Below are 23,491 nucleotides of genomic sequence, written 5' to 3'. Positions count from 1 at the left end.
GCATGGTACTGGCATAGAAACAGACTGGTGGATCAGTGGAATCGAATAGAAGATCCTGACATAAATCCATACACTTATGGACACCTGATTTTTGACAAAGATGCCAAATCCATTCAATGGAAAAAAAGACAGCATCTTCAGCAAATGGTGCTGGTCTCACTGGAAGTCTACATGTAGAAAAATGCAAATAGATCCATACTTATCACCCTGCACAAAACTAAAGTCCAAGGGGATCAAAGACCTCAACATAAAACCAGACACACTAAACCGCTTAGAAGAAAAAGTGGGGAATACCCTTGAACTCATTGGCACAGGAGACAACTTCCTGAACAGAACACCAACAGCACAGGCTCTAAGAGCAATAATCAATAAATGGGACCTCATGAAACTGAAAAGCTTTTGTAAAGCAAAGGACACTGTCCTCAGAACAAAATGACAGCCTACAGATTGGGAAAGGATCTTCACCAACCCTATATCTGACAGAGGGCTAATATCTAGTATATATAAAGAACTAAAGAAGTTAAACAGCAAAAAATCAAGCAATCCAATTAAAAAATGGGGTACAGAGCTAAACAGAGAATTCTCTGCAGAGGAATATCGAATGGTAGAGAAACACTTAAAGAAATGTTCACCCTCATTAGCCATGAGAATGGCCAAGATCAAAAACTCAAGAGACAACACATGCTGGAGAGGTTGTGGAGAAAGGGGAACCCTCCTCCACTGCTGGTGGGAATGCAAACTTGTACAACCACTTTGGAAAGCAATCTGGCGCTTTCTCAGACAACTAGGAATAGTGCTTCCTCAAAATCCAGCATATATCTCAAAATCTAGGCATATATCCAAAAGATTCTCAAGTACACAATAAGGACATTTGCTCAGCCATGTTTGTAGCAGCCTTATTTGTAATAGCCAGAAGCTGGAAACAGCCCAGATGCCCCTCAGTGGAGGAATGGATGCACAAATTGTGGTATATCTACACAATGGAATATTACTCAGCAATAAAAAACAAGGAAATCATGAAATTTGCAGGTAAATGGTGGGATCTGGAAAAGATCATCCTGAGTGAGCTATCCCAGAAGCAGAAAGGTGCACAAGGTATATACTCACTCATATAGAAATATAATATAGGATAAACCTACTAAAATCTGTACACCTAAAGAAACTAATCAAGAGGAGGACTCTTGCTAAAATGCTCAATTCCTACCCAGAAAGGCAAAGAGGCTGGACATCAGAAGAAGGAGAAAAGAGGAAACAAGTCAGGAGCCTGACACAGAGGACCTCTGAAAAGCTCTGCCCTGCAGACTATCAATGTAGATGCTGAGACTTATGGGTAACCTTTGGGCAGAGTGCAGGGAATCGTAGGAAAGAAGTGGGAAACATCTGGAGAGGACAGGAACTCCACAAGGAGAGCAACAGAACCAAAAAATCTGAGCACAGGGGTCTTTCTTGAGACTGATATTCCAAGGACTATGCATGGAGATAACCTAAGACCCCTGCACAGATGTAGCCCATGGCAGTTCAGTCTCCAAGTGGGTTCCATTGTAATAGGAACAGGGACTGTCTCTGACATGAACTGATTGGCCTGCTCTTTAATTACCTCCCCCTGAGGGGGAAGCAGCATTACGAGGCCACAGAAGAAGACACTGCAGCCACTCCTGATGAGACCTAATTGACTAGGATCAGAAGGAAGGAGAAGAAAACCTCCCCTATCAGTGGACTTGGGGACAGGCATGTATGCAAAGGGTGGAGGAAGGGAGGGATTGGGATGGGAGGAGGGAGAGAACCACAGGGGGGATACAAAGTGAATAAAGTGTAATTAATAAAGAAAAAAATAAAATCTGTTAATATTAAAAAAAAAAAAAAGAAAATGAACTAAAACCACAATTAATTTAGATCTAAAACTCCCATGATGCTGTGTTGCAGAAAGACTGAGTAAAGCACTGTGGAAGATGTTGTTACTGAGGGAGCAGTCATCTAGGAACAAGATGAAGAACAAGAAGGAACTGCAGGGAGGACGAGTATGAAGGAGAAAGACTGTATACATCACACAGATCACTATGTGATTCAGTAAAACCTACCTTGACTATAACCACAGATGATACAGCACTACAGAAATTCATGGACAAAATGAGAAATCCAAGGTAGAATTTATTATGCAACCTTAAGCTCTTTAAATTGTAGCTAGGAACTGATGCTGTCTTAGCTAGGATTTCTACTGCTATCACGAAACACCATGACCAAAGCAACTTGGAGAAGAAAGGGTTTATTTGGTGTATACTTACATGTCACTCACTGTTCATCATCTGAAAGAAGTCAGGACAGGAACTCAAACAGGATGGGAACCTGGATGAAGGAGCTGATGCAGAAGCTATAAGGGGTTCTGCACACTGGCTTGCTCCTTTTCATTATAGATCTGCGTAAGAATGACCTCTAATAACCATGTAGCACAGATAATACTAGGCTGTCTCAAAATCTCATCTGCCAATGCTATTGATGCAAAAACTTCAATTTAGCAGATTTTTTTGGACAAGGGCACAAAGCAGCCACATTCTTCACCAAAATATCACTAGGCTCCTCTGAAATCTCTTGAGCCAAGGCATCAAAACCTACATTGCTATCAACATCACTGTCTTCACATTCATCTTAGGATGGTCCATTAAAGCCCACTTGAAAGTATTCAACTGCTTTCTTAATCCAAAGTCCCAAAGTCCACATTCTTTCAATAAGCAGCGTGGTCAGGCCTGTCACAGCAATATCCCACTCCCTGGTACTAACTGTCTTACTCATTGTTCTATTGCTGTAAAAAGACATCATGACCAATGCTACATTATGAAAGAAAGCATTTAACTGGGACTGGAGGTTTAGCCCATTATCATCACGGCAGGAAGCATGACAGCACACAAGCATGGAAGCACAGGAAGCATGACAGCACACATGCAGATATGGTGCTGGAAAAGGAACTGAGAGTTCTACATTTGGATCCACAGGCATCAGGAAGAGAGAAAGATACTGGGCCTGGTGTGGGCTTTCGAAAGCCTACCTCCAGTGACCACTTCTTCCAACATGGCCACACTTCCCAAATCCTCCTAGGTAGTGCCATTCCCTGATGACTAAGCATTCAAGTACAAAAGCCTATGGGAGCCATTCTTACTCAAACAACCAGAGATGCTAGCTCTAAAGGTTACAGAGCATAGCAGCTTTCCTCTCCTTTAGGCAGTGTACATCAAGATGTCAAAAGCATAGGTTTCTTGACCTCACCTGAATGGATCACATTACTGAGTAGTTCTGATACAGGAATTATAGAGAGCTGGGTGACTATACTTCAAGACATGCAGAGAATGCTAATTTACATACTCTAGTGAGAGAAAATGAGGGGAAAATATAAAAGAGAAATGATCAGGATGGCCTGGGCATTCACTTTTTACTTACAGCTCCTAGAAATAATGAGAAAAAAAAAATTATACTTAATACTGCAAAAAGAAAAGGCGCTTCCGTGATCCATATATTGTGAGAAAAGCCTAAACAAACATGTTTAGGAAATCTTTGTGAAAGGACATACATACCACAGCCCCAAAAGCTTACCAAGAGATACCATGAAAGGAGAGTTAGCCAGAAGCTGAATTCAAGGGGCAGGTGTACATCTAGAGGCCAAGACAAGCTGCTTAGGCCATAGCAGTACAACCTCCAGCGAGTGAGGCTTCTTTCCTATCCACCACTTCCAACCAAAAACAAACAGAAGTACCACTTCCAATAGGAAAGCAACTGGGACTAGCAACATCCAGGAAATCCGTAACTTTAAAGCCCACAGCACACTTTTCCGACAACTGAAACCAACACCTTAACTTAATGTACCCAGCATTTGCTATTTTGTGTGTTTCTTATTCTCTTCTGCTCTTCTCCACCCTATTCCACTCTTCCAACCCTCCACTACTAGGTAGAAAAGAAAGAAGGACAGAGGGGAAAGTGAGCATTGCTATTGTTAAACTACTTCCTGCTGATTAGGGGGCTTCAAGTTCCTTGGGGTAAGTTTGATGATCACTGTCGGGATATTCAATTTCTTCTTCTGGTCTCTTTGCACATGATCACTTGACAAACCACAACAACAGCAACGAGCAGCAGTAAGAAGAGCAGCCCCTCTCAGGCTCTAGCATTTACATATCCTCTGAAAAGTTCCCAGAATTCCACCCACCCACAGAAACTATGTGGATCTGGCAAAACCATGCCCCCTGCTAGAGCACTAGGAAAATCATAGTCACCTGCTGTGAAGCAGCCTCTTATCCCCACACCTGGGATTAAAACAAAAACGTATTCCCATAACTTTTTTGTGTTTTTAAAGAAAGCAAAAACTCACTACACCTTAATCTTCATCTCCTTCAAAATTATTGGAGGCAAGCTATGCAAACAGCACTAGCAGAGAGATTAACAGAGAATCCAAACTTCCAGGAAGAGCTAACTCCTCTCCAAAGTTCATGTCCACTTATTTGCCTACCAGAAATGCCTGTTTTCTGCACCATCAGATGAATGTCTTGCTAAGGAAATAACCTCTATCTTAGCGACAAAGACACTTAGAGAGAATCTTCATATGATAGCAAAAAAGAAAACATTATATCAAACCTTCAATCTTAGCAAAAGAGCTCCACAACTTCCACGCCTTACGAAACTGAAGCTCTATAACAACCAAGAACTCCCGTCTCCCTTCCTCCGTGCCCACTGCAAACATTCTGCTTCCTAAGAGACTGCTACTTTGGATATTACCTGAGAATGGAATATTACTTCTCTTTGGTAGCTGGTTTATTTCACTGTGTAATATCCTTCAGGTCTACCATAGTATAGCACTTAACAGGACTTTTTTTTTTTTAATGTGCATTAGTGTAAAGCTGTCAGTTCCCTTGGAATTGGTATTACAGACAGTTGTAAGCTGCTTTGTGGGTGCCGGGAATTGAACCCAGGTCCTTTGTGAGAACAGACAGTGCTCTTAATCTCTCTAGCCATTTTTTTTTTAAAGCATGACTAAAATTCAGTTGTATCTATGTCAAGTTTTCATCTAACAAGGTGTACACACAGTTTACTTCTATCCCTTGGCTAGTATGAAAAATACAACCAACACGGGCTTGCCAATTATCTTTCCAGTTCTTCTGAATATACAAGTAGAAGTGGAACTGGCCACATGGTAACTCAATTTACTTGCTTGTTTAAGACCAGGTCTCATATAGCCAGAGCTGGGCTTGGACTTCCACCTCCCAAATGCTGAGACTGCAGCATGCACCACCATAACAGATCTACTTTTCCTTAGCCACCTGCATGCTCACCAACAGTGCACAATGCTATTTCTCCACATTATCAGCAACATAGGACACTATCTCTTACCTAAGCCTTCCCTCTCTTAAACTTTTTTCTTTCCTTCTTGAAATAGGGCCTCACTATGTAGCTTTGGCTGGTCTGGAACTCTCTATGTAGACCAGACTGGCTTCAAAACTCAAACGTCTGCCTGACTCTGTCTCTTGAGTGTTGGAATTAAAGGTATGCAACACTGAGCCCAGGACCTTTACGACTTTCTTTATTCATATAAAGTGCTATGCAGTTCTGGTTTGTGTTTTCCTGGTAACAGCAAGTATTAAGCAGCTCTGTATATACCTACTGCTCACACATTGTTTGCCAAGATATCAACTAACCCTGTTTTTTGTTTTGTTTTGTTTTTAAGATAACTGTGCTTAACTGTGCTAGCCATAGATGGCTAGCCTTATAAACTGATTTGAAAATGTCCTTCTTCTCCAACAGGTTGGCAGAGTTTGAAATAATTGTTAAACTTTTTTACGTTCTTGGAAGAATCCTCCAGTAAAGTCTTTCAATGTTTGGGTTTTTGTTGGAAGGTTTTGAAGAGCTGACTTAATCTCTTTATTATTTAGAAGTCTGCTCATATTTTTACTCCTTAAAGACTTGGTATTTCTAGATCATTCTCCAGTCCTAGATTGTCGTAGCAGCTGGCACAGTGTTCAGTGGTGTCTCAGTCTTGATTCTTCTGTTCTCTATTACTGATGTCTGCTTTAATCTGCTATCTCTTTCTAATTTGGATTAGTTGAGCTCTTTTCTTCTTTTTAAATGAATTTACTTTCTTATACTTTTGCCACAATCTAAAAGTGCTGGCATGTGGTATGTTCATTGTCATTTCTCTCAAGATACTTTTCTAAATTTATGATTGCTTTGACCACTGGCTCTTTTAAAATGTGTTAATTTACATGTTGGTAAAGCTTCCAGTTTTCCTTTTGTATGGATTTCTATTTTCACTTCACTGTGCTCAAAATGGACCACTGATAGGACTTCAGCCTGCTTCAATTTGCTAAGATCTGTTTTGTAAACCAAAATATGGCCTATCCTGGAGAAGATTCTAAGAAAAAAGTGTGCATTCTATTATTATGTGGGGTGTTCCGTATGTATCTACTGGCTGAACTGGCCCTTAAAACCACCCTAAGTCCTAGTCACTTATTATTCTCCATTCTGAAAACTCAATCCATTACTCAGATTGGAGTATCAGATCCTTTTCTCCTTACTTTCTATTTTTCCTGCCAATCTGTCAAAGCACTTTGTGTCTGTGTACTCTGTTTTAAGTACAAATGTTTTTAACTTATATCTCAGGTAAACTGACACTTCTATCCTTCTGTAATACCCTTTATCTCTTACAACAGTTGTATGGTGTGTGTGTGTGTGTGTGTGTGTATACATATATATATGTGTGTGTGTGTATACATCTTCTCGCTATCTTTTAGCAACTATCCTTTCATTTTCAGTCTTTGTATGTCCTCATACCTGAAGTGAGATCCTGGCTCAGCTGGCAGAGTGCTTACCTAGACACACAAATCCCTGGCTTTGACCTCCAGCCACCATGTAGGCTGGGTGTGGTAGTGCACACCTGTCATCCCAGCACTGCAGAGCAGAGACAAATTCAAGGCCATCCAGCCACATTGTGAGTTTGAGGCCAACCTGGGATACATGAGACCTTGACAAAATGAAGTTTAAAAACAATGAGATACACACAATCTCGGGGTCACTATCTAAATGGTCCTAAAGTACATGAACAAAAAAATATATACTCAAATAAATAAATATACCCAAATTTTTAAAAGAAAATAAACCTGATTAAAATAGGTAAAAATAATAAGAAAAATAAAAGATAACATATAAAATGTAGAAAGATAACATATAAACTGTATGCTTGTAGAAGGCATACAGTTTGCTCTTACTGCATCACTGCCGCAGGCACTCTCCTGCACTCCACTCTTGCTCACTTTATGCAGTGAGGCCTCATTGGAATGCCTTAGTTTCAAGAGCCAGTGATCTTTTTCTCCCTCTGGTGTCTGTATCCAGTACTGCAGAATCTCTAGTACTGTGATAAGCTGTGTCCCAGCTACACAGTAGAGGAACAACATCTGGGCTTTCTACTATGCCATTCTTCAAAGTCATGCTTACACCATTCCTTCCATGTTGATTGCCCATTCACTTGTCTCTTCTGAAATGATCAGTGTATATCCCTGACACTTCCATCCTAGTCCTAGAGATGGACTCAGTCCACCAATCTTAGGACAAATGCACTTACCCCACTGAGCCACCTTGCAGAGTATACCACAATCTGTAATAAGCTACTTCACTGTTTATCAGTGTGGTTGTATTGATTCCCACACTCATGGCCAATATATGAAATCCAAACCACTAACATATATTAACGTGAGTGTTGTAAACTTTACTCACTTGGAGTGTGCATTGACACCTTTGATTTTTTTTCATTAGTTTTTTGGTTGCAGTAAAACATAAATAAGTTAATTTAACAACAGAACAGTAGTGACTAACACTAAATATGTTCACATGTTGTCTTCTCACCTTTTTTATGCAACTGTTTCCATTGCCCCCAACAAACTGAACACATTAATACTTCCCTTTCTTTCCTCCCTTCACCCTATGATCTCTGTTCTGCCTTCTAACCAATGAATCTACCTATTCTAGGACTTCATATATATATGGGATAAAAACATACTTGCTTTTGTGCTGGACTGGTTTTATTAAGTATGTTTACATGGTCATGCATACATAAAACTGCTATTTTTTTTTATACTGGACTTGTAACTCATGAAATATAAACACATCTTGTTCATTAGCTGTGATCAATGAATAAGACTGGTGTACAGACACCTGTTTTAAATTTTTTAGAATAATTTCCTAGTTAGCTTTAACCATCATCTTGATACAATTTAAAGTCACCCAAGAAGGGAGTCTCAATTAAGGATTACCCAACTCAGACTGGTGTGGGGATGTATGTGGGACATGATAGATGCTAACTGATGTGAAGAGGCCCAGCCTACTGTGGGTGGCACCATCCCTACGCAGGTGATCCCGGCTGTATAAGAAAGCTGTACAGGAGTGTGAGAGTGAGACAGTAAGCAGTGTTCCTTCATAGTTTCTGCTTAAATCTGTGCTAAAGTTTCTACCTTGACTTCATCCTCAGCAATAGACTGTGACCTGGAAAGCAGATAAACCTTGCCCCATGCCCAAACTGTTTTTTATTAGCGTGTTTTTATCACAGCAAAAGAAAGTAGAGAAGAAATACACCTTGTAGCAGATTTTGTGTCACACAGAAATTCTGTTTAATTCTTCTGGAAAACATCAATCTGCTTTCCACTGAACTGTTCCATTTTATACTACCACCAGCAATACACAGGGCTCCAAATTCTCTTCCCAATACTTGGGGTCAGGGGCAGAAGAGATGGCTCAGTGGGTAAGAGCACTGGCTGCTCTACCAGAGGACCTGGGTTCAATTCCCAGAAACCACATGGTGGCTCACAACCATCTATAGCCTGATCTGATGCCCTCATCTCCCATGCAGGTGTACATGCAGATAGAGCGCTCATATACATAAAAATAAATTTTAAAAACTAGAACAAAAACAAAAGCAAGCAAACCAATACTTGGGCTCTTCCTTTCTTTCTTTTTGTAATCATCATGGTGGGTAGTTCTGGTTTACATGCTCCCTAATGAGTGTGGTGTTGAATGCATTTTTCATTGCTTAGTAGCCAGGTGTTTTGCTTTGTTTTTAGAGATAGGGTACCTTCTTGATTTGTATCTGAGGATAACCTTGACCTTCTGAGCCTCTTGTCCTCATTTCCCAAACTCTAGATTATAATTATGTGCCATGCCCATTTTACCAGGTGTATATTTCTCTGGTAGAATGCCTATTCAAGCTAAGTCCTCTGCTTGTTTTTTTTTTTGTTTTTTTTTTTTTGTTTGTTTTGTTTTTTGTTGTTGTTGTTGTTTAAACCCAGAGCCTGATGCATAGAAGATGTTAGAAGCCAGCACTATGCCACTGAGAAATGTCTCCAGCATCTGCCTAGTTCTGGGTGTTAGTTGCTGTTGTTTATGAGTGTCTGCACATCCCAGATATTAATTCCTTATGGGAGGGGATTGGTTGGATTGGCTGGTTTTTTACAAAGTCTCACTATGTAGCCCAAACTGGCTTCAAGTTGGTTAAGAAGTCCAACCTGGGGGCTGGGCATGGTGGCACACAACTTTAGCCCCAGCACTTAGAAGGCAGAGGCAGGCGGATCTCTGTGACTTCCGAGACCAACCTGGGCTCCAGAGTGAGGCCCTACCTCAACACACCCCAAAAAGTCCAAGTTCAATTCAAACTCATGGTTCTTGTACCCCAAAGTACCTCCAAGGACAAGGATTACAAGAATGTCCTATATGCCCATCTCAGAGATAGTACTATAAAAGTTTTTATTCATTCTGTATGCTTTCTCTAAAGTATTTATTTTGTTTTCTTGGTGGTATCCTTTGATTCACAAAGTTTGTATTTTGTACTTTTGAGAGTTGAATCCATGGGTTATAAGTACAAAAGTCAAATATTCTACCACTGAGCCACCAAGTTCCCAAATTCTTAATTTTAATAAAGTTCAATTTCTTTTGTTAAAAAAAAAATCTATTAGTTATTATTGTTGTACATAAGCCTCATGTTAGGAAGGGTGCATGTGTGAGATCCGATGACAGTTTGGTGGAATTGCTGCTCTCTTCCCACCTTCGTGGACTCCCACATTGAACTCCAATGTGGTCACCAAGCTGAGACAGCAAGTGCTTTTCCCTCTAAGCAACCTCTCTAGACCTTCAAGTTCTTTTTCTTCGTTGCCTATACTTTTGGTGTCATATCTAGGTCAGGGGAGAAGCCAAATGTTGTAGGACTTCAGCAAAATCCAATGTTGCCAGGATCTTTGACAATGTTTTCCTCTAAGAGTCGTAACATTTACTTGTAATGCATTCATAAAGACTGAGTGCAAACACCAGTTTTGATAAATAGAGCTTTAGCTGGCAACAGCTTCAAAAATTTTTTGAGGGAAGTCTCAAGTGCCTAGATTCTTTTGGTTAATCACTTGTTAAAAATGCAATGCTCACCAATGAAAACAGTTCCAACTTTGCTCACAGAGTAAAGAAACATCTGGGATGGGATTAACTGCTTTTTAATTTCTCTGAATCTATCTGATTTGTTTAGTCTAGATTCCAGAATATTGAGTTTCTTAAAGTAGGTCATATATGCACATCAAAATATCTGTTGCCTTGTAAATATTCCAGTTGTACATAAAGTGCACATACATAGGAAGGGGGTGAGCAAAGCAGATGAGCACAGGAGTCCACACATGAGTCCACACATTCTCCTCTTGCAGTAAGCCTGGGGTGAGCCTCAAGCTCACTTTCCTTTGTGCTCCTTACTGCACATGTGGGAGCTTCATAGTGTGTACATGAAAGACATTTCATTCTTAACTTCCCTGCAACTGCTGAGAGCACAGCAACTTTACATAATATTCAAAAGAATTTCCCACTAAAGTCGTACTCACACAGACTTTAACTGCGCTGTGAACATGCATTTCCGATGAGTTAGTGAACCTTTCTCTCATAACCAAGCGACACCTTTTGAAACCTGAGCAGAGGGATGTTTGGTTTAACACCTACCGACTTTGAGTGTTCAATCCATTAAGATGACTCTCTCTGAGCTCAGACACTAATGACAAAACCATCTGTAAAACAAAGCAGTTGCAGGTCAGCTCAAACTGCCACATAATTACCTCAGCTCCATTTCTCTTGCTGTGAGTGACACCTCCCTTACCATTCCTCCCCCACTCTCTCCTTGTTTTACTTTGCAGAGTGGAAGGAAGGCAGCATCACATCCTGCTGGCCGCCATGTGGGTTCTGCTGAAGCAATGGGCACAGACAAGTCATCCATATCCTAGAATTAACACCAAAGCCACAGAAAACGGAAACATACTGCAGTTTACTTTTTTCCTTCATTTTTAGTCCCTTATCTTTTAAAAAGTGATTTTCATGTGTATGACTTCCAAAACATCAAAATGGCTAACAACTCTCAAAGATCTCACTTTTTTAAAAGCATAATTGTGTGTGGGTGCATATGCCACAGCCTAGATGGGAGCCAGAGGACAACTCTGTGAAGCTGGTTCCTTTCTTCCACCTTTATGTGGGATCTGGGGATCAAACTCAGGTCAACATGCTTTTCATGACAAGCACTTTTACCACTGGGCCATTTTGATATCCCCTAGTAACTTGTCTGCTTTGCTTCAACATAAGTTTCAATGGGGCTATTTTAGATATGACATCTGTTCTGAAGTCTAGGCTGTGTCATTCTGGATGAGGTACTCTTCTCAGAAATCTCTGAGTGAGTGAGATGTGTTTTGAGAGTCCAACAGCGCCTCAAATCTTCCTTCCATGGTCATAAGTCTATGCCAAGTTAGAAACAGAGAAGTTCAACAACTCCCTGGCGGAAGAAAATATCTCATTTACCCTTCACACAACTGGTAATAATTGCAACACTAAACGTTAGATACTCACATTTTTAAGTAAACTAGGATAGTAATCAACAGGTTCAAATCCAAGACTTTTGGTAAAAAGACCGACTTCTTTCATGTCGAATCTGAATGCAGAAAGGACATAAGATAACAAACCCTAGAAAACAAACATAAAGAGAAAAGTCAACTTCTCCAAAGTGGATGGACAATGCCTACAGGCAACATTACCTGTAAGTGCCATGGCCCCTATAAAACCAGCCATTCCACTTCAACTCAAAGCATCAAGCAGAAATGCCAGCACTAACACAAGTACACTAAAGGAAAGTTTAGACAAATGTTATTGTGAAGAAAAACAAATGAGCAGAGGCCAACCACACTGATCACATAGAGAGCCTGGTCATCAACATCTCTAACTCTGTAAAACATGCTTGCACGCTGGAGTTACACATGACAGGGCTTCACGCTTGCCACTAAACTACAGCCTCCAAAGCTCTTTATTACAGACCATGTCAGAATTTGAACCTGATAAAGACCACCATATCAGCAGGGAAAGGAAGTGGTACATAAAAAATGGTGGCTGGAAATTGACTATTCAAAAAAACTAAATATTATTTATACTACTGTCTGAAATAACAAGTTTAATATAAAGAGGCCAATGTAAAAATTAGTAAGAAAACATAAGTGCTTTTCAAGAGTCTAACTGAGGAAAATACCTGCTAACTAAAAATCAAGAAAAAAAAAAAAAGGCGGTTTCTAAGTAAAAATAGAACTTTGCCCTTTTCACAAAACAACATAAGTGCAAGAGGAAGATGGCCAGGGACTAAGGACCACATGAAGAACATCACTGCACAAGCTCCCAGATGGCATGTGCAGAGAGCAGGAAAGGTAAACTGCGGCATTTCTAAGGAAACCACAAGTGCCTAAAAACACACACTACCCAATAGTCCTCATGATTAAGCCAGGACACTGCTGCGGACACCATTAACCCGGTGAGTAAAGGCTTTTGGCAGGCAAGGTCTTGAAAGTGTAGAGTGCCAAGAGACAGGTTCTTGCAGAGTGACCACACTGAGATCCCTGAGGCTTTGCTACCTGAACAAGACATCTTAACAAGTGAACAGAGACCCAGTTGTCCCTATTAAATCTCTCTCAAATACTGTTGATGCACCTGGCATACACAGAAGAAAATAAAGCCACATCTGACACTAGGGAATTATACTAAAAAAGGCTCATTTTATTGTTGTGCTGTGAACAATGTCTGGCAGCAGGGATGAGGTGATATAAACTCCATCTATGCATAGAGGTGGGCAGCCATGACAGCTGATAGCAGGACAGAAGACAAGGCACCCAGTCTGGGTTAAGCTTTATGGTGGGTACAGGCCCCGCAGCACACCTATTGGGTGCCTATGTCTTTATAGCATCTATCAGGAGGATACCTGACAAGTTTCCATTTCATCATGAGATAGTTTATATATTCAACAGTAACGAAGGTTACATGAAAGACTTCATCAACTGTGAGATTTAGTGATGTATCAGAAGCACAGAGACAGGCTCTGTGATATACCCTTTCTACCACTCCACAGCCTTCCTTCCCAAATGGGAAACTCTGATTGAATCTGGCTTGCTCTTTACAGCAAAGAAGGCATTCTCTATGAGTGGGCAACACCTACCTCAGGGTCCTAAGCATAGAGCTCCAGACTGCATTAGAATACCATAGCTGGAAACCTGAGCCTGGAGGCCAAGCCCAGGGCCTCAACTTAGATAAGTTTATAGAGCTGCTGCAGTTGAGGAAGCTACTTCAACTTACACCACAACAAAACCAAGAGACATGGGCAGCATTGCTGACAGAAATGAGCACACCAGAGGAGAAAAAACAGAAACTTATGTGGTGAAAGCAGGCTTTTGGAGCCTGTACTGCAAAGGCTCCTTACTAAAGGGAACACTGACTACGTGGAGCCACTGTATGTTACTGCTGTTTTTCTTTCTGTTCAATTTTGTTCTAAGAGCATAAAGTAAATAAGCTGACCACAGCCCAAGAGAGCTATCTCCAAGTTCTTTTCACCTGTCAAGGGCACTGAGATGAGAGCAAACAGCCCACTGCATCTTCTTCCCTTAGAGTTGCTCACACCACACAGGACTACCTGCAAGCCTCAGCAAGAAAGCAAGGAACATTGAGGCTGATCCCCCATGTGGCTGCCAAGGAAGTACGGTAGACAAAAAAGGTTTCACCACATATCAAAGCCATATGAAAGTGTCCCAGGTGTGACCAACTCAGGAAGCCGGTCAAGCAGTCTTGGTTTGTACATCAGCAGCTCTGGGACTGGCATGATAAAGTCAAGAGAGAGGGCAGCACCTGTCTTACAATTTCGACACGGAAAGCACTTTGTATGCAAGAGCTGCTATACCCGCTCCACAGACCCGCACCCCAGCCCTCACGCTGTATAAATATTCTTATTGAACCTTCCTTACAGGTAAGGGCACCAAGACACAGGGCAGGTGCTGTCCACATCTGGATCCCGCCCTCTTGTCAAATCCCAAAAGGAGATACTCTGAGCCACTCTCCACAAAACTGCTAGATTCAAATCAGACAGTCTTAGAGTAGGCCCTTAATGCTCACAGTCCACATGTCTCCCCAGGGCCAAGAGGCCTGGACCCACCTCTCTGAAAGTGAGAGCAAGACTTCAGATCCAAATAAGAGCTTTCCTAGAAGACAGAGAAAGAGAGACAGACAGACAGAGACATAGAGACAGAGAGAGAAGAAGGAGAAGGAGGGATGAAGAGAGAAAGAGAGAGAGGAAGGGAGAGAGGGAGAGTGACTTGTTACAGATAACATGAAGTACAGGCCTGAAGGGAGACAGTCCCTTGAGTTTTGAATATGACTTTGGGGAGGAAGGAAGTTCTACACATGAGCTAGCCTGTATGTAGAACTGAACTCCAGTTGTCAAGCCTGTGTGGCAAATGCATTATCCATTGAGCCATCTCTCTATTATACCTTTTAATCATAAAGATATTTTGTAAAAGAAAGTCGAATGGTTTACCTTCTGTCCATTTTGTCTGTGATTCCCTAATGCGAACTCCTATGGAGGAGCACAAAGGTCCAGGCCCAGCTCAAACAAGCACAGGTCACAAAAGTGGCCTACTGAGTCCTGCCCTGGGCCAGCAGGCTCTTGAGACAGACACATGTTATTCCTGAAATCTCTCATTTAAAAGTAGACTTCAGGGGCTGGGGAGAGGGCTCAGCAGTTAAGAGCACTGGCTGCTCTTCAAGAAGGACCAAGTTCAATTCCCAGAACCCACATGGTGTCTGACAACCATCTACAACTCTAGTCCCAGATTTAATGCCCACCCTGGCCTCTGCAGTACTGGGCATACATGTGGTGCCTCGACTTAAAATTCAGGCAACAGACTCAAATACAAAAAATAAAAAGTAAAATTTAAACTGTAAAAATTAAACTTGGCTAAGGATGAATCTCAGTGGTAGATTACAGATGAGAACTATCAGTTCTCAGCACCAAAAAAAAAACAGTAAAATAAAAATCAGTGTTTCTCATTGGTAGAGTTATCTGTTTTTACTGCCACCTAGTGGCAAAAGCTTTAAACAAAGAACCACGAAAGGCAAGGCCATCTGATCAGGACTTGAAGACCCTCTGACTCTACCCTCCTGGATCCGGTAACTTAAGGGCTAACAATGAACACAAACCAATGTCTGCAAACAGAATGTGGACAAGTAAACATGTACTGACAGTAAGACAGTGCAAAGGCACCAGCTGGCTCTTTCTAAAGTTTTCAGAGGTGGAAGTACAGAAACTAACATGACTATAACACTTGACATGTGTACGAGCCCTCACAAACACACCTGCCACAGTATGATTGTAAAGGACAGAGGACAGTTTCCTAGAGTCACTTCTCTAAGGCAAACACATGGTTCCCCAGATCAACCTCAGCTTATCAAGCTTGGCAGCCTTTGCCTACTGACACACCTCACTAACCCATATACAATGACTTTTCAAAATATGTATCTTATTTTTATTCGTGAGTGGTTGTCTGCATGTATGTATGTACACAATGTGTATGCAGTGTCCTTGGAGGCCAGAAGAAGGTACAAAATACTTTGGAATCTGAGTTATAAAGAGGGTTGTGAGCTGCCATGTGGGTGCTGGGAACTGAACCTGGGTCCTTTGCAATAGTATTAGCCACTGAGCCAGCTCTACACACACACATACACACACAACTTTATGTTGATTCACAAAGTCATTAAGCACAAAAGAATTCTACTTGAGGAGCACTGGAGATGATTGCTCTAAGCAGGCAAGCTCTCACAGGCGTTTCAACTAATGTTCTGGTTCCGCCCTACCCTACTGCTGCTGTCAGGGCAGCATATTTGTTCCTGGGGAAATTAAGAAGGATTAGAACAATCATGGTCAAGGTAGAAAGAGAAGCTGTGGGGCTTGCTCAAATGAAGGACGAGTAGAGCCAAACTGTGGTCGATATTCCTGGACCAAGACAAAGCATGTGCTTTTCTTACGCTTTTCTAAAGGATTTTTGTCTGATCATTAAAATCTCTTAGAATATCCACCACTATTCTTTTCATTGATCCTGTTTATTTAGCCATGTTTTTTAAAAAAGTAAAAAAAATCCATTTGAAAACCAGGATCCTTTATTCATTCATTTGTCAAACACCTAGAGGGGTGGTATATACTCTACTGAAACAGGTAGGATGAGAAGCCCCCCCCCCCCAAGACTGTGATGGGCAATAGAGACAGGAACATAAGTGCTGTTAGAAATAAGATGGTCCATCAGTGTCTACAGAAACAGGATGATTCTAACCCAATTTTCTGATCACTTCACAGTGATTGCATCTGAGATGGCTCATGGCAACTAGGGAAGCAGGAGATGTACATGAGTGGTATGGGCCTGAATAGCACAAGCAAAACACAACTCAGCAAGAAATGGAGCCAGCAATGAACAACTCATAATGGCCCAGCACCACGGCTGTTGCTCTCACAGGTTCCTAAGTGCAGGCCCCACTCCACACACCTGGCCAAGCTCAACTTTCTAAACTATACACCAGGCCCTAGCATTTTTTTTTTCTTCCAAGGAACCCAACAACTCCTGTCTCCAGTTGCCAAAACTTACCCTTATCTTTCAAAACCCATCTTTCTATGAGACTTTTGTTTTAGTGTCAACTTGCTAAGATCCTTCTCCTGGGATCTAAGATCTTTCTCCTATGGGCTAAGATCTTAGTCTCCATGGGGTCCTGTTGGCACTTCCGTCAAAGGGCCTGCAATGCTGTCTTAAACACACATTCCAGTCCACTTGGTACCCACAGGCTCAGGAAAGGAGGAGCTGACTTAACATCTCTTACCTTCCCTTGAGCAACTGCAAGCTGTCCTCACACAGTGAACCCTTGGGTCAAATTCAACAGAAAGGCTCTTTCATAACTCCTTCAGGCTTCCTTTTTTTTTTTTTTAACAGAAGAACAAGAGAAATTCTGTTTTTCACAATTTGCTTTCTTTTCAGGTCATAAAATACCCACAAAACCAAAAAACATGATGACACTGTTATGTCTTTTACCTCAAAGAGACTGACTCAGTTTGTAACCTTGGCCATAGCCTCATACTGCTATGGACTCTATCCCACAGAAAACACATTATTTTACAGCCGGTGGCAACCTGGGGCCTTCCAGAGTCTCAGGATACCCAGAAGGGATATGACAAGCAGCACCACTGTACAAAGAGTCAGAAATTTCCAAGGCAATCTCGGTTGAATTTAAGTGAGTTAAGAAGCTGGTCTTCATGAAATTGAATTATTTTGTCTTCCCCAATATACCACTTAGGTACATTAAATATGCATGCCTTCCCCTTACTTGAGTCCTTCTACATATATCCAGCCTATTAGTCTAGAGTGGGTCGCAGAGGTGGAGCTCTCAGAAATCTAAGCAGATAACATGCGTGTGCCCCAAAGCTCAACTAGCCACTTCCTCTTTTGTGTTTTTTCGTATTTGTCTAAAATAAATTTATGGCATTATACTAGAACACTTATTTGGCTATCATTGACATTCCTAAATTAATTAAATCCCAGTGATTCCTAGTTTTCAACACTAAGCATCAGACTATAAATGTGGCTTCTGTTGACAATACCATGGGAGTGACCATGACCCACCCCCAAGTTCACACAGATGACCCAGGCTAATATATAAGCGTCACCTACATTTATCCCAGAGAAGCATGCACAGAAATGCAGTCTCCTCTCAAGTAAACTGCAGCAGCAGACCCTGCAGCACCCAACAAGGAGCTACAGGAGCTAGAGAGAGGACTCAGAGGTTATGAGCACTGGCTGCTCTTCCAGAAGGCCCAGGTTCGGTTCCTAGCACCCAGGTGGCAATTTACAATCCTCTATTACTCCAGTTCCAGGGGATCTGATGCCATTTGCTGACATGAGAGCACCAGGCACATAAGTGTCTCACAGACATAGATTCAGGCTAAACGTTCATACACATTACAATAAATTTTCTAAATTAATTAATTAATTTACTTTACATTGCAATCATAGCCCCCTCCCTCTTATACATCCCCCTCCCCTACTTCTCAGAAAAAGGGGAGCCACCCCTCAACCCACCCCAGCTCATCAACTGGAATCAGGACTGATTGTATCCTATCCCCGGTGATTTGTCAAGGCAGTCCTGCCCAGGGGGCGAGGGGGAATGATGAAAAAGAAGACAACAGAGTCCATGTTAGAGTCAGCCCCGCTCCCCTTACTAGGGTACCACATGAAGCCCAAGCTGCCCATCAGCTACATATGTGTAGGGGGCCTAGGTCCAGCCCATGCATGGTCCTAGATTGATGCATCAGTCTCCGCAAGCCCCTCTGGGCCCTGGTTAGTTGGCTTTGTTGGTTTTCCTGTGGAGCTCCTGTCACCTCCAGGTTCTTTTGTCCTTTCCCCCACTTTTCCACAAGATTCCCTACGCTTTGCCCAATGTTTGGCTGTGGGTCTCAACATCTGCTAGGCTCCCATCTGCAAGCATAGCAGAGTATCATTAATAGTGTCAGGGGTTGCTCCCTCCCATGGCATGAGTCTCAGGTTGGTCAAGGAAATGGTTGAACATGCCATCAATGCCATTTATATTTATCCCTGCACAACTTGTAGCTAGGGTAAATTTTGGGTCAAAATTTTTTTGAGTGGGTTGGTGTTCCCCTCCCTTCACTAGGAGTCCTGTCTAGTTAGAGGGTGGCCTCTTCATTATCCATGATTCCCACTACTTGGAGTCTCAGCTAGAGTCACCCCCACATTCTTCCACAAGCCTGTTCTGTCTTAGGTCTCCAGCAGGTCACAGAGATACCTCTACCTGTGGTTTCTCTTCTCTCTGCAGGCCCTTTGTCCTCCCACCCCTACTCTCCTCAAGTCTAATCATTGCCCTCATTTTTCTCTGCACTCCATCTCCTAGCTTGTCCCTTCTCTTCAGCCACTTCTGCCATCTATTCTATTTACACTTCTGAGTGATATTTAAGCATCCTCCTTGGGTTCTCCTTGTTATTTATACTCTTGGGATCTGTGAATTATAGTATGTTTATTCTATACTATATAACTTAAATCTACTTATAAGTGAATACATACCATGTGTGTCTTTCTGGGTCTGGGTTACCTCACTCAGGATTACATTTTCTAGTTCTATCCACTTGCCTGCAACTTTTATGATTTCCTTTTTTATAACAGCTGAGTAGTATTCCGTTGTGTAAATGTACCACAATTTCTGCATCCATTCCTTGGTTGAGGGACATCTGAATTGTTTCCAGTTTCTGGCTATTATGAATAAAGCTGCTATGAACATAGTTGAGCAAATGTCCTTGTTTTATGGTAGACCATCTTTTGGGTATATACCCAGGAGTAGTATAACTGGGTCGTGAGGTAAAGCTTTTCCCAATTTTCTGAGAAAGCAGCAGACTGATTTCCAGAATGGTTGTACAAGTTTGTACTTCCACCAGCAACGGAGGAGGGATCCCCTTTCTCCATATCCTCTCCAGCACGTTTTGTCACTTGAGTTTTTGCCATTCTGCTGGGTGAAGGATGGAATCTGGGAATCATATTGATTTGCATTTCCCTGCTGACTAATGATGTTGAGCATTTCTTTAATTTCTTTCACTTGCTTGGAAAGAGTTACACCAAGATAATTTATATTATTTGTGGCTATTGTAAGGGGGGGGGGGGTTTCCCTAATTTCTTTCTCAGCCCTTTGTCATTTGTATACAGGAGGGCTACTTTTTCTTTTTTTAATTAATTTTGTATCCAGCCATTTTGCTTAAAGTGTTTATCAGCTGTAGTTCTCCAGTGGAATTTTTGGGGTCACTTATATATACTACCACATCTGCAAATAGCAATACTTCTTCCTTTGTGTAATTTGTATTCCCTTGATCTCCTTTAGTTGGCTTATTACTCTGGCTAAGACTTCAAGTATTTATATTGAAGTGATACGATGAGAGTGGGCAACCTTGTCCTGTTCCTGATTTCAGTGGGACTGCTTTAAGATTCTCTCCTTTTAATTTGATATTGGCTACATAGGCTTGCTATATATTGCCTTTATTGTGTTTAGGTATGTGCCTTGTCTCTGATCTTTCCAAGACTTATAACATGAAGGGGTGCTGGATTTTGTCAAATGCAAACAATATCTAATGAAATGATCAAGTGGGTTTTTTTTTTTTTTCAGTTTGTTTATATCGTGGATTATGTTGATGGATTTTCATACATTGAATCACCACTGCATACTTGGGATGAATCCTACTTGATCATGGTGGATGATATTTTTGATGTTTTCTTGGATTTCCTTTGAGAGTACTTTTGCAATCAATGTTCATAAAGGAAATTGGTCTAAAAATCTTTCTTTGTTGGCTCTTTGTATGGTTTAGGTAACAGGGTGACTGTGGCCTCATACGACAGTTTGGCAATGTCCCTTCTGTTTCTATTTTGTGGAACAGTTTTAGGAGTATTGTTATTAGCTCTTCTTTGAAACTCTGTAGAATTCTGTGCTGAAACCATCTGTCCCTAGGTTTTGTTTGCTTTTCATTTTATTTTTTTTTTTTGTCATGGGAGACTTTTAATGACTGCCTCTATTTTCTTGGGGTTATAGTACTATTTAACTTGTTTACTCGACCTTAATTTAACTTTGGTAAGAGGAATCTATTTTTTTTAAAGTGTCCATTTCATTTAGAAAGATCCTATGATTCTATGGATTTCCTCAGTGTCTGTTGTTATGTCTACCTTTTTTCATTTCTGATTTTGTTGATTTGGTACTGTCTCTCTACCGTTTAGTTATTTTGGCTAAGGGTCTATCTTGTTGATTTTCTCAAAGAACCAGCTCTTGGTTTCATTAATTCTTTCTTTGTTCTCTTTTCTAATTTATTGATTTCAGCCATATGTTTTATTATTTCCTGTTGTCTACTCCTCTTGCATGTGTTTGCTTCTTGGTTTTTTTTTTTTTTTTCTTCCCTCTAAAGATTTCAGGTATGCTATTAAATTGCTAGTATGAGATCTCTCCATTTCTCTATTAAGACACTTAATGCTATGAACTTTTTCCTCTTAGCACTGCTTTCATTGTGTCCCATAGGTTTGGGTATATTGTACCTTAATTTTCATTGAATTTTAGAAGTTTTAAATTTTTTCCTTTATTTCTTTCCTGACTCAATTGTCACTGAAAAGGGAGTTGTTCAGTTTCCATGAGTGTATAGGCTTTTTGTTATTTCTGTTGTTGTTGAAGTCCAGCTTTAATCCACAGTGATCTGATAAAGTACAATGGGTTAATTTTATTATATTGGTTGGAGTTTGCACTGTGACCTACTTATATGGTCGATTTTGGAGAAAGTCCCATGCAGTGCTGAAAAGAAGGTTTTGTGTTTTGGTGAAAAGTTCTGTGGATAATTATTAGGTCCATTTGGTTCATGACATCTGTTAGTTTCCTCATTTCTTTATTTAGTTTCTGTCTGGAGGATCTGTCCATTGGTGAAAGTTGGAATGTTGAAGTCTTCCCATTATGAATATGTGGGGATTGATGTGTGATTTAAATTTTAATAATGTTTCTTTTACAAATGTGGGTGCCCTTGTTTTGGGGGCATAGATGTTCAGGATTGAGATGTCATCTTGGTGGATTCTTCCTTGCATCCCATTGCTTTTGATTACTTTTGGTTGAAAGCCTATTTTATTAGATATTAGGATGGCTACTCAGGCTTGCTTCTTGGGTCTGTTTGCTTGGAAAGCCTTTTCCAGCTCTTTATTCTTTGGTGCAGAGGTATGTTTCTTGAATGTAGCAGAATGTTGGGTCCTGTTTATGCATCCATTCTGTTAGTCTGTGTCTTTTTAATTGGAGTATGAAGTTCACTGATGCTGAGCAATATTAATGACCAATGATTGTTAGTTCCTTTTATTATGATGACGGTGATGGTAGTCTGTTTGTGTGCCTGTCTTCTTTGGTTTGCTGTAGTGAAGTTATTTTTATCTGTGTTTTCCTGGGTATAGTTAACCTCCTTCCAGTATCTTCTGTAAAGTTGGTTTCTATGTAAATATTGTTTAAATTTGGTTTTGTCATGGAGTATCTTGTCTTCTCCATTTATGGTGATTGAAAGCTTTGCTGGGTACAGTATTCTTGTGCTGACATCTGTACTCTCTTAGGGTCTGCGAAACATCTGCCCAGGCCCTTCTGGCATTTACAGTCTCTGCTGAGAATTCAGGTGTGATTCTGATAGGTCTGCCTTTATAAGTTACTTCACCTTTTTCCCTTGCACTCTTTAATGTTTTTCTTTTTCTAAATCAAAACATTTAATGTTTTGATTATTATGTGGCAGGAAGAATTTCTTTTCTGCTCTAATGTATTTGGTGTTTGGTAAGCTTCTTGTATGTTTCTAGGCATCTTTCTTAAGGTTGCAAAATTTTTCTTCTATGATTTTCTTGAAAAATATTTTCTGGTCCTCAGAATCGTCGGGAATCTTCACTTTCTTCTATTCCTATCATTCTTATGTTTCATCTTTTCACGGTGTCCTTGATTTCTTGGATGTTTTGTGTAAGGAATTTTTTTCAATTTACTATTTTCTTTGACAGATGTATCCATTTCTTCAATTGTGTCTTCTATGCCTAAGATTTTCTTCTCCATCTCCTGTATTATGTTGGTGATGCTTACCTCTGTGTTTCCTTAAGTTTTCCATCTCTAGGATTTCTTCCATTTGTGTTTTCTTTATTGATTCTATTTCCATTTTTAGGTCTTACACCATTTTATTCATTTTCTTCATCTGTTTGATTGTGTTTTCCTGCATTTATTTAAGTGATTTATTCATTTTCTCTTTAAAAGCCTCTATTTGTTTGATGGTATTTTCCTGTATTTCTTTAAGGGATTTACTCATTTTCTCTTTAAATGTCTCTACTCCTTTCATAAGCATAGATTTAAAGTCATTTTCCCATGTTTCAGCTGTGTTAGGATATGCAGAGCTTGGTGCCATATTGCCCTGTTTTTTGTTGATTGTGTTCTTACGCTGGCCTTTAGCCATCTGGTTGCCCTTGGTGTTGGCTGATTGATCCTGGAGCCTACTGGGCTTCTGGGTCATGTGGGAAGAGCCCCATGGGCTGAGGACTGGAAAGCAGCCTCAGCTCAACTGCTTTGCTCTCAGTTGGATCTATCGGCA

The 23,491-nt window shown here is 40.8% G+C and overlaps 1 protein-coding gene across 8 annotated transcripts in view; it reads right to left on the bottom strand.

Annotated features, from left to right (window-relative positions):
* The window catches only part of Fancc (FA complementation group C), a 154,507-nt gene that overhangs the window by 47,701 nt on the left and 83,315 nt on the right, over positions 1 to 23,491 (bottom strand). For all 8 annotated transcript variants that reach the window (XR_008719058.1, XM_055597970.1, XM_055597969.1 and 5 more), the window contains 2 exons: positions 11,878 to 11,991; positions 10,987 to 11,051 (listed from right to left, as the gene is read on the bottom strand). Coding sequence is in view for 7 of the 8 variants with exons in the window: in XM_055597970.1 (XP_055453945.1) it covers positions 10,987 to 11,051; positions 11,878 to 11,991 (179 nt within the window). In the remaining variant the exon portion in view is untranslated. The remainder of the gene's footprint in view (positions 1 to 10,986; positions 11,052 to 11,877; positions 11,992 to 23,491) is intronic.

The sequence above is a fragment of the Psammomys obesus genome, unplaced genomic scaffold (assembly GCF_907164565.1).
Source record: "Psammomys obesus unplaced genomic scaffold, mPsaObe1.curated_primary_1811, whole genome shotgun sequence".
Classification (NCBI taxonomy): domain Eukaryota; kingdom Metazoa; phylum Chordata; class Mammalia; order Rodentia; family Muridae; genus Psammomys; species Psammomys obesus.
Note: the sequence above shows the minus strand (reverse complement) of the source record. Positions and strands in the feature narration are given on the sequence as shown.